Source organism: Pipistrellus kuhlii, unplaced genomic scaffold (genome assembly GCF_014108245.1).
Source record: "Pipistrellus kuhlii isolate mPipKuh1 unplaced genomic scaffold, mPipKuh1.p scaffold_m20_p_9, whole genome shotgun sequence".
NCBI lineage: Eukaryota > Metazoa > Chordata > Mammalia > Chiroptera > Vespertilionidae > Pipistrellus > Pipistrellus kuhlii.
This window is the reverse complement of record NW_023425595.1, coordinates 8,976,455-8,988,934: the sequence shown is the minus strand read 5'-3', so window position 1 is coordinate 8,988,934 and position 12,480 is coordinate 8,976,455. Positions and strand designations below refer to the sequence as shown.

The 12,480-nt window shown below is 35.4% G+C and overlaps 1 protein-coding gene across 36 annotated transcripts in view; it reads left to right on the top strand.

Annotated features, from left to right (window-relative positions):
- The window catches only part of PHF21A (PHD finger protein 21A), a 160,413-nt gene that overhangs the window by 40,226 nt on the left and 107,707 nt on the right, over window positions 1-12,480 (top strand). For 24 of the 36 annotated variants that reach the window (XM_036426397.2, XM_036426399.2, XM_036426390.2 and 21 more), the window contains 2 exons: window positions 1,430-1,462; window positions 4,156-4,242. In XM_036426397.2, coding sequence (XP_036282290.1) covers window positions 1,430-1,462; window positions 4,156-4,242 — 120 coding nt within the window. Of the gene's footprint in view, window positions 1-836; window positions 892-1,429; window positions 1,463-4,155; window positions 4,243-12,480 lie in introns of all 36 variants that reach the window. The other 12 variants (XM_036426412.2, XM_036426407.2, XM_036426416.2 and 9 more) reach the window with 3 other exon arrangements.

The window sequence follows — 12,480 nt, the reverse complement described above, 5'->3', positions numbered from 1 at the left end:
CAAAAGGAAACCCAAATTGAAGAGTGTGGTTAGCCTTTAAGCAGTGTTAGTAAAAATGCATATGTATAAAAGCCTTGCTGTTCAATTTCACTGAGTTCTTGGAATGTGTGTTATTACTATTTTGTTATTAAGACCAGGATACACAAGAGTTACTACTCTCACATGTGAAGTAACATGTGCTTGTGTAGAGGTCACATGGTTGGCAACTTTCTAGAATGTAGCTCACCATGAGAAGGAAGGCTTTTGACCAACTAGAATAAATGTTAGAAGTCATTTACTGAAGATTATACAATAAAAGCTGACAGGTTTTTAAAGAATACTTTTAAATTAATTTCAGAGAGAGAAGAGGGCAGAGAGAGAGAGAGAGAAACATAAGTACTGAGAGAGAATAATTGATTGGCTGCCTCCTGCATGCCCCTTTGGGGGAATTGAGCCCACAGCCTGGGTATGTGCCCTGACCTGGAATGGAACCGTGACCTCCTGGTTCATGGGTCAATGCTCAGCCGTTGAGCCACATTGGTGGGGCCTCTAAGCTGACAGTTTTAAATGTAAGAAAGGAGATAAGTATATAACACATATTAGATTTTATTTTATGACTATCACAATTTAAAAGTGCCTTGTTTACCCAAAAAGAGGGACAGATTTTTAGTTATGTGGATTCACTTGGGGAACAGCTTATTTCCAGATAACTTTTAGGAATCAGCTTTCTGATACACCTTTACCCTTCAGGTTCTTTTCTCCCTGATTATGGTTATCTTTGGACAGTGATGCTTTTGGAAGTTGGTTTAGATCAGACAGTATCCAGTTTTCTTTGTTTTTCATTCTGTTTTCCTTAGTAAAGGTCTTTTCTCATTCAATATTCTGGTAGCATACTCTCCCAGAGGAACCCAGGTAGGTAGTTTTGCATTATTGTTCCTTCACTTCTTTACTCTTCAAATTCTGAACCTCATTGCCCCACTGAGAGTACATTCTATCTGCCCCATAGAGAAGACAGTGGCAAAGTCAGATCTGACACTAGGCTCCTCTGCACCATGTTGTATACAGACAGGCCCGTTCTGTATGGGAGCAGCTTCTTTGTAGGCCTTAGTTAGGACTCTACCCAGTGACAACATTTTAGAGTTTGGCTTTTGGAGCATCCAGCTTGTTTAAATTCCCCACCCTCATCCCATCTTTAGACTTGTTAAAAAGCAGAAGCATTTCATTTCAAATATAAAGCGGTAGTTCTGATTTTCACCCTATATTAAGAGGAGTGTCTTATTAACCTTTTATATAGATGACAGAAGCTTTTTGTTCTGATGGTTGTATTGCTCATTTTTGTGTGTGTGAATCTTAAAACTCTAGATTTAGATCTAGATCTTAAAACTCAAGCCTGATTTGCCATAGTGAGTTAATATGAAAGACTGATGGCTCTTTTTCTCTTTATTACCAGAAACTGGTTGCTCAAATGAAACAGGATCCACAGGTAAAATACTACTTTAATTCATTTAATTTTTAAATTAAAATAATGTAAAGCAAAGTAATCATAAGAATATTAAAATATAGACCAGTACTTAAATTTTTAAAAACTATCTTATCTCTCGCAGCAATTATATTAGCATATTGGTCTTCATATTTTAAGGGTTTAGAAAAATCCAGTTATTATATTATAATATAGCTATCATTTCATCTTTGTTACTGTTACTTGCTTTTGTGTTAATTGCTTTGAGTATTTGGGAGGGAAAGTTGAGAGTTTATACTCTCCTTGGAGCTTAAATTTCATTTCTATATGCCCACTCACTCAAAATCAGTTTGTGAGTCTTTCTATACTCCCAAATTATTGAATAAAGCCCAAAACCATTCTTATTTTCTCAGTTTATAGTAGAGATTTAATACAGAACATTTAAATACTTAATCACACTATATTCAGGGTAAGAATTTTAGAATACGTTTTAAAAAGCACTTAATTTTTATTTTTGAAAGAGCCCCTTAATCCAGCAAATGTTAAATTTTCTTTAAATTCTCATAGGAGTTTTTAAAAAATATTTTTTTTATTGCTTTCAGAGAAGAAGGGAGAGAAAGAGAGAAACCTCAATGTTGAGAGAGAATCATTGATTGGCTGTCTCCTGCACACTTCACAATGGGGATCAAGCCCGTAACCCAGGCGTGTGCCCTGACCGAGAATTGAAACTGCAACCTCCTAGTTCATGGGTTGACGTTCAATCACTGAACCACACCAGTTGGGCTCTCATAGGAGTTTTTGACTTATACATTTTATTCTCTATCCCTGAAGAGAAATCTTCCCAGAAAATTATCTTGTCTTCCATTATTGTATTTATTGTTCAGGCAGTGTCTTTTTTGCAGCCTTAGACAGTAGGTCATAAGTGTGGAGAGTATTTATCAGACTCTCTTAGGATTTCTCCCTTGCATTTGTTGACTCATAATCTGGTCACAAAACAACTAAACCCATTGATGGGTACTCAGATGTATGTGTATATATCTTTAGCTTGTTAACATACCATGCATGCCTCATTGTAACTTTAAGTAAAATAAATTCTTGGATTGAGGAATGATACTGAGACAGATTGATTTTTGGAAGTAGGAATAATAGTCATTTCAAAAATTTTGTACCCAGTGCTTTAACACTTGATAGCCCACACTTAATTTCTGGTTGACGTTTGAACTTTGAGAAGCTTCTCCATGTTTGTTTACTTTTAAAAGATACTATTTAAATTAGATTTAGGGAACCAAGATATAGATTAATAGATTAATAGATTCTTTTATATTTAATACTAGAGGCCCTGTGCATAAAATTCATGCATGGGGGATGAGAGCCCTCAGCCCACCCTGCACCCTCTCCAATCCGGGACCCCTCAGGGGATGTCTGACTTCTGGATAAGGCCTGATCCCCACACAGGGGATCGGTCGTCCATTCGGTTGCGATGGTCACTTAGGCTTTTATATATGTAGATGATAACCTTTAATATCAGCAACTGAAATGTTATTAGAAATCATTAGCATTTCCCATAGAGCTGGTAGCCAGGTAACAGCAGTCTTAATGCAAAAAATCTTAGAGAGCAGTATATTGTTGGGCAATCTTGTGGGTGGTTTCATTATATGTCTATAATAATAAAAGCATAATATGCTAATTAGACTGGATATCCTTCCAGACAACCTTCTGGACAAAGCCGGGGCTGCAGCTGTGGCTGCGAGTGATCCAGGCAGGCACCACAGTTGTGAGGGAGGGGTCCAGTAGCCACCAGGGTGCAAAGGCCCACTTTTGCACGCATTTTGTGCATTAGGCCTCTAGTATACATGCATACACACACACACACACACACACACACACACACACACACTCACACTCACACTCACACATTCTTACTTTAAAAAGACCCCGTGGCATAATCATGAGAGGGAGGATGTGTGCCCTAACTTGATAGAAGACCAGGCAGGGCTATTGGAAAAAATTGCATGTGAGATGATGAAGAAAAAGTAGTCTCTCATTGGGATGGTGTTCAGTGTGCTAGTAGGCTATCCAATATTAAGCACTAATCTTGCTTTTTAAATCTTGTATTTTTTTGTCCCACTTGAGTAAAACACAAACATATTCAGTATATCTCATCTAAAATAGTATTCTTTTTTGAATCCTAGAATTTTAAAACTGAGAGAATGCACTGGTAGTCGCTATGTTAATTTGAATGATATGGTGTTAAGGCAGTTATAGCACTGACAGCTTTTTAAATCTAGGCTAAAATAACAAATACACTCTACTAAATAAGGGAGAAGGCAAGGTTTTTATCTTTATTGATAATGCCACTCAATGGCATTATCAATAAAGATACAACTTCCATTTTCCTGCTTTTGTTTGATTAGTGAAGCTTGGAGTTTTCTGTCAAAGAATAGCAATATTTTTAGTAGAATAGTGCACTATTTTACATAATGCTAAAATATAAAACGTCCTATAATTTAAAACCACTATAAAGGAGCTGCCCTGGTTCTGGCGTTAGGAGCCTACACTTAGGATCTGTGCATTAGGCAGTGATAACGTGACTACAATTTAATGCATGATGAATTTGATTGGCTAAAATGCTTAAGTTTGCTTGATCATTTGTAATGCAATATGCATAACCTCTTCTTGCTACTATTCTGTTAACAAATGAAATATCTTTCTCACAGATATTTTTTCTTTCCAATCAGAATGCTGATTTAAAGAAACAACTTCATGAACTCCAAGCCAAAATCACAGCTTTGAGTGAGAAACAGGTAGGGGAAGGGGGGGGGGCATATTTTTAACATTGTGTTCTAAAGATATGCCTGCTTGAAGCTCTAGGAGAACTGCTATTTTTCTTCATGTGTGAAAATAAGTGTGGGCAGCCAGACTCAGTTTTAATTCTGTTTGAGCGCTGTTTATCTATTTTTATTTTTGGTTGAAATCAGTCTCTAGAGTATCCCATGGGTATGTGTTACTGGCAAATATCTAAAAGCAATGTGGCAAGCTGCTGTTAACTGTGTTAATGAAACTCTATACTTTACCCATAAGGGAAAAGGGTTAAGAAAGTTAGTAGGTGGAAGTGATAGCTGCTGGATATGCTTGTTACTGTTCTGAAGACTTGAAATAACATTTAACTAACATGGAGAGAATGGTTGTAAACAGATCACTCTAAATACAGGTCTCCCATTCTGATTTTTGTTATACTTTTATATTAATCTGTTTTAGATATTGATGAGACAAAAACTTTGATTGAACCTTGTTAGATTTATTCTATTGTATATAGAGCAAGAGAAGAGCATTTTGCTTTTCCCCAAAGACATCTGGAAAACATGTTCTGGAATTTCTTGTATAATGACCTCCACTTCACCAATTCAGGCAGCTCCTGCCACCAGGTGGAGTGTGACAATTGATAGAGCTATAAGTAAATGTCTGTGGTAATCTGACAAATCATTGTTTTCTTGTTCCTGCTTCACCCTTCCTCTGATTGAAAGGAGCAATTTTCTATTTTGGAGGAGGTGAACGTGTGAACCAAAATAATTAGTTGATTTGCAATTAATAGTTAATGCTAGTGATATCTCATTGAAGATTTTTGACTGAATAGTTCTCAGTAATTGATTTTATGTTGTTATTTAAACTTTTATTTAGTGAAATAAGGGCGTTGAAGGTAATTTATTCTTGGAGTTTTTTTTTATTGTGTTTGTATTCTGTTACAGTGTGTGAGGAGAAAAATAAATCTTAAGAACTATGTGGAATAGATATGAGTTGTTGCTGTTTCAGAATAGGATATTTTTCCAGCCGGGTGAACAACTGCTTTTTCCTCCCCTTCCTGTTTTAAACTACTATGATTCCCCATCTTGTCTTCTCTAGAAACTGTAAGTGTCTTGGTTTAGGGAATTGCCACACTAAAATTGGGAGGCGGTGGCATGGTGGAGAACAAGTTTTAAGGAAAAATATAAACAGAGTTTATTAGTACATATTTGACTCTGACAGTTCTCTGAAGTCAAAATGATGTGTGTTAGTGCAAGTGTTCTAGTTTTAGAATTGTGTTAGCGCTGAGCCTCCTATAGTTTCAGGATTAGTTTGACAAGATGCCAATGAATGAGTCATTTGCTGGAAAATTCACATGTTCGAGCTGAGAATTGATTAGTGGAGTAAGGGATGGGGTCTGTTGTCACAAAGTTAACCTAAGGCTACATTTGAGGGAAATGGGGCAATTAAAAATAAGTACATTTAAAGTTTTTGTGTGAGCATTGATGTAAAGATTTGCTTTGTTTCTGTAACTTTTTATTCTTTAATTTTTTTTCTACCCTGTTTCCCCAAAAATAAGACAGTGTCTTATATTAATTTTTGCTCCCAAAGTTGTGCTAGGTCTTATTTTCAGGGGATGTCTTATTTTTTCATGAAGAAGAATACGGTACACATTTATTGTTAAATGAAAATAGAGGAAATTTATTACCTGTATATGGTACAGTAGTATTGTAGTTGTCAACACAAACCAGACAGACAAACTGTGAATCCTACAGTATCAAGAATTTACTCATTTATTCAATGACAATCATGTCATCATCTTCTGGAACATCATCATAACAATCCAGTTCCAGAATTTCCTGTGACTCCTAAGGAGGGGCCTTATTTTCAGGGGGATGCCTTATATTTCACTCAGAAGGAAACCTGTAAGTAGGACTTATTTTCGGAGGATGTCTTATTTTTGGGGAAACACGGCATTAGGTGTCTAGCTTAATAGAAAATTGTAACCATTATGTTCATAAGACATTCCATCAAGTGATAAATTGTGTCATCTGAACTAAGTTTAGATTTTAGAAACTAGAATTTAAAAAGAACTAGAATCAGAAACTAAAATGCAATCTTGGAGTTTTATTTGCTTAACTATTTAAACAGCCTTTTTGATAAAACAAAATGTATCATTTTTAGGTAGGATAGTACTTGAGGAAACATAGCCGTAAAGTTCAAAAGCTGGTCCTTCCACAGACTTATTTCCAACATGAAACATTGATATTTAGTTTAAAATAATATTATTTTAGAACAAACTGTTAATTCTGAATGCTCAGCTTTTTGTGTGTCTTTTCTCCTCACAAGATCCACTTAGCCTCTAGGAAAAACTTAATGATTTTCCTTCAACTTTAATAACTAAAATCTGAATTACCTTACTTGCATGACTAGTATTTTAATTTAACATTAATTTTTTGGTTGTGAGGAAAAATGTAAATACAGAATACTTCAAAGAATGTCATATTCCAGAATTGATAGTGATTAACTCTTTGTCATTTGTTTCCGTTCTTTTTCTATATGCATTTTTCTACCTGCATTTCTTCTATATCCACTTGAAAACTTAATTATACAATAAATGCATACATTCTCTTACTTCGCTTTATTAAAAAACAAAATATTGCATTAATTCTTACAGTAAGCACTTGTGTATAAAAACAGTGTCAGTATAAAGTGTTGGAAGGTGTTGAATTTACAGGTAGTTGAATATATATGCTAAATTCTCCACAATAAATGTTTCCTTTATAACTAGAAATAGTCAAGAAATAATAAAAAATTTAACACTAAACTCTTGTCTGTATCAGGAATAGTTAGCATTTAAAAGTCTAATGACATTCTCTTCATGATATATCAACCTCTCTAATCAGAAAATCCAGCTATTTTAAGCAGTATTAATACTGCAGTATGGAAGCAATTATTAATTTCTTTAACATGGCTTATTTTCATTCTACATTCCTCCCTTCTCACTTTTGACATGCATATGTGGTCTTTCGCTTGTCAGAGTACAGATTTTGATACTGGGGACACAGCACTTGGTTGTTTTAGTAGTTTTAATGCATTGTAGAAGCAATATTAACATCCCAAAATCTGTTGCTTGACCCTGTGGTGATTCAGGCTTAAGTCATAGTAGTTGCATTTTTAATTTCCCCTTCCTTCCTTGAATAGTTTGTCCCTCACCCCCACTTTCCTTCTCCTGGTGCGCTCTGGCCAGGCATCAGGTAGCATTTTAGTTACTTCCTCAGAGGTCCTATATCTGAAACCCCATCCTCATGTTATTGATAAAATTAACTTTCTATTATAATCTCTCCTTGAACCTTTCACTTTTATTGTACTTTATAGCTATCCCATTTAGCATTAGGTTCAGCTGTGAATGACTAAAAACTCTAACTGAAAATGGCTTAAACAAGGTAGAATTTTATTTCTCTCATGTAAAAGTTCTATAGGTGGACTATGCTGGTGGTAGTGGCTCCACAGTGTCAGGGAACCCAGGCTCCTTCTATCCTGTTGCCCTGCCATTCTCAGCATGAAGCCTCCACATCATAGTCCAAAATAGCCGCTCCATCTGGTAAGAAGGGGGAAAGCAACAAGGAGCAAGCCCTTTCTTTTTAAGGATGTTTACTGGAAATTGCACGGGCCACTTCCAGATTAGATCCCATTGGTCAGAATTTAGTTAACTAGGAGCAAGGAAAGTCAGAAGTGTAGTCTATCCTAAGTGGTTACTGGCAGATAAAACTCAGGGACTGTGGTACTGACTAAGAAGGGGAAATATACTGGGGACCATTAGTAACTTCTGCCGCAATAGCTTATTACAGTGTGGAATTACATGTATGTGATCATTTTTTAAAGTATTTGTCTTTCTCACTAGACTGTGATTTCCAGGAAATCAGAGAACATGTTTGTCTTACTTTATTTTGAGTATAATACTTAGTATAGTATTTATTTAATATTATAGATATTAAGATAACATTTAGTAAAAACACACACACACACACATTTATTTCTTAAATGAATTATTTTATCCAAGTGACCTTTTTCTCTATTTGTATATAATTTTTTAAAACAGTACATCTTGTTTTATAAGCTTTTTAAATTTAAAGTATGAATATCTTACTTTTTTTAGTGTTCTTAAAAACATGATATTTAATAGATTCAAATATTTAATGGTCTGGCTAATAGATCATAATTTATTTAATTATTCCTTTATTAGTTGATGGTAGGATGTTTCCAGTTTTTCATTAATATAAATATTGCTGTGATAAACACCTTTGTATTGTGAACCTGTTTCTTTGTGATTGCCTTGGGGTAAATTCTTAGGTATGAGATTACTGGGTGTAGTGGTCAGCTACTGCCATGACAGTTCTGTATAACAAATCAGTGTTTTATTGCGGGGCTTATAACACTAAGTGGTTTTTTTCACATTGGGTCTGTAGATCACCTGGACTTCTGATCTAGGCTAGACTTGGCCAGCCACATCTACTTCAGTTTGTGGGTTGGCTGGTCCTGCCTGCAACTGCAGATTGGGTTAGATCCACTCCAGAATTTTCATCCTGAAACCTAGCATGAAGGGGCACAGCTCCCAGGGCTATCCTCACATTTCATGGCTTATAACCTGAATGCAACAAACAGGCCAAACTACTGAAACATGTTTTAAGCCTTTGTTGGCATCAAGTCTTTGAACATTTTAGTCCAAGACAAAAGGTGTGGATGTACAATTTTATAACAGATTATGAAGAATTGAGAGTAATAATTCATTGACTATCCTTAGTCAAAGGGCATAACAAAAAACTTTTACTATATTGGAAAAAAAAGTTTTAATAATTATTCCCAGAAAAGACTGTTTCAGATTAATAGCATGTGTTTTTCCCAGGAGGTACCCTGGGAAGTGGAGGGGAGGGGGGAGCACTTTGCTTATTGGAAGATGGATTAATATGTACCTGATCCTTTCTGCTGGCATATTTTTCATGCCGTTTGACCATGCTACAAATACTCTATAATATCCCAAAGAATTACCTTTTGGTTTTGGGTTTTGTTTTTCCTTCACTTTCTCTCCTATTTTTCTTATTCCTTTTCGGAAGGTAGACCTTTTCATAGTCTTTGGTCTTTGCTATTTTTTTTTTTTTTTTTCTGACTATGTTAAAAAATTGCAGTCTCTATTTTTTATTTATTCTTTTGCCTAATGTGTAATGTAATAAGATGAAATACTTTCTTGGTTTTAATAAATAGTCATTTATGGAACCATTCTCATTTTAAATATGAACATATTTTAGTAAAATGGATTCTGAAGCCTTTGGGAGAGAAGTTTCTGTTCCTGTCATAACTAATAATGTTTCTGATGCATAGGACAACATAATTTAAGCTAAGTAGGTGACTTGAACAATGGATTTTGTGGGAGGGGACACTGAGAATTTAATTCTCTTCCTGACCCTGTAACAGACTTGTTGATAGATTTTGAGTTATTAATTTATATGTCTATTCCCTTATTTATGGAATGTCTTGGTAATGCCTTTTAGGAGTTAATGGACATGTATCTATTGAGTCACTAAATATTTTTTGGGGGTAAGTTCTATTTGAATAGAAATTGTTGGTGTTAGTTATTATAGCTAACTTCATTTCATATGTAACAACTTCATCTTACATGTGAAGTACTACTCTTTTAAGAAGCTTAGCCCTGGCCAGTGTGGCTAATTTGCTCAAGTACTGTTCTATGCACTTAAAGGTCGTTGGTTCAATTCCCAGGCAGAGCACAAATCCAGGTTGTGTGTATGGAAAACAATCAATTGTTGTTTCTCTCTCACATTGATGTTTCTCTCCCTCTGTCTCTCAAATCAATAAAAATATTTTTTTTGGGAAAAGAGAAGCTTAGAACATTTCATATTTAATTGAGTCATGAGGACATCATTGTAATATATAAACTAGGACATGGACTGTTTGTGACTTAGCTATGATTATATAATTAATCAGTGTCCTATTCAGGACTAGAATCCAGATCACTGTACTGTTCATTCATTTTTATTTAGTAAATTCTTAAATTACTCTGTGGATCTTTATCAAATATTTTTGAAATAGGACATTAGGCACAATAATTACATTGCCTTTAGGCTTCATTGCTTTGGAGTCAAGTAAGTAAATTAGTTTTTGTAGTCCAGTAATGGTGATCTGATACATGATTATTTCTAGCCTCTGATACCAGTAACCATAGAATGTTACCCTCTCTCATTCACAACCAAACTAGCGTGATGGACACATCACATTAGGATTTAGAATTGTTATATTCTTAGAGATCCTTGAATTATGATGGGACTCTGACCTCATCTTTATTCAGAGTTGAGAAGTTTTCTAGGATTTAGTCTAGTTCATCCCTCCTCTGCAATATTTATGTGAAACCATGAGTCCAGATGATGCAAATGTTTATTTCATTCTTTTTAAATCTAGAGAGAAGTCTCCCACACTATTATTCATACCTAAACCCAACTAATGTCAGGATAGGCCAAAGTAACCACTTGGAACCATCTGTGAACATCTGTCATAAAACTTCTGAAAACACACACACATTACTTAAGTTGGTTTCTTTTTGTCCTAGATGTGAGTTAATTATCATAGTTGAAACAGTGTTTGCCCCTGAGCCATATCTGATGCTAATAACTGATAAAATTACATGACTTTAAAAATGACCAGTATTTTTTATGCCTTCCCTTCCTCTTTTTACTTGCTTAGTTACCTTTTTCACTTAATAAAACATTTTATAGCCATCACTTCTGAGGAGAGAGAGATTAGTTCTCTGGAGATGGAAAGGCTAGTATGATTTTCTAGAGCAGGGATCAGCAAACTCTGGCCTGCACCTGGGCCAAATCTGGCCTGCTAACTGTGTTTGTAAATAAAGTTACTGAGAAACAACCACATTTTTCATGTACATGTTGTCTATGACTGTTTTGGGGCTACCAACAACAGAAGTAGGAGTTGAGACAAAAAACCTGCCCGCATATAGAAAAAGTTTGCCAACTCTTATTCTAGAGAAATTGACCAGAGAGGAACTTGATTCAAAGATATTGGGCACAGTATAGCAGTCTAGGAGTCTAGGACAGGAGTGAGCACCACATTGAAAAAGGGCGTTGACCCCTATGCAGTAAAAAGTCCACATAGAACGTTTGACTCCTCAAAAACTTAATTATTAATAACCTACTGTTGCCAAAACAGGTTTGGCTCAATGGATAGAGTGTCAGCCTGCGAACTGAAAGGTCCCAGGTTCGATTCCGGTCAAGGGCATGTACCTTGGTTGCGGGCACATCCCCAGTAGGGGGTGTGCAAGAGGCAGCTGATCAATGATTCTCTCTCATCGATGTTTCTAACTCTCTATCCCTCTCTCTTCCTCTCTGTAAAAAATCTATAAAATATATTTTTACAAAAATTACCTGTTGCTTTATCGATAATATAAACAGGTAAGGAACATATTTTTATGTTATATCTATTATTTACTGTTTTCTTATAATAGAATGAGCTGGAGAAAATTTATTAAAAATAATAAGGAAAATACATTTACAGTCTGTACATACATATTGAAAACATGTGCATGTAAGTGAGTTTTTAACCCACACAGTTTAACCCCATGTTGCTTAAGTGTCTACTGTACACTGAGTAAGGAGAAAGCCCTCTTATATACATGCCACCCCCCAGTTTTTATCACCTTATTTTTTTTGTGTCGTTTACTTTGAATTATTTTTCTCTTTCCCTCTTGCTCCCTCTCTCATAAATTTGTTGAGGCATAATTCATGTAAAATACGCATACATTTTATTTTATTTTTAAATATATTTTATTGATTTTTCACAGAGAGGAAGAAACATCGATAGAGAGCTAGAAACATCAATGAGAGAGAATCATTGATCAGCTGCCTCCTGCACCCCCCCACTGGGGACGTGCCCGCAACCAAGGCACATGCCCCTGACCGGAATCGAACCTGTGACCCCCCAGTCTGCAGGCTGACGCTACATCCACTGAGCCAGACTGGTTTCGGCAAATACACATACATTTTAAAAGTAGTTTAATTTAGATGAAGTGAAGTCATAACCACAGCCAAGATAATGCACCTCTAAAAGTGGAATGATGCTTTTGAAATTCTGAAAAACAGTAATTTCCAATGTAGAATTCTATACTCAACCCAACTTTTTATTAAGTCTGAGGCTAGAATAGATACTGTGTCAATATGCAAGGATATAAGACTTATTAG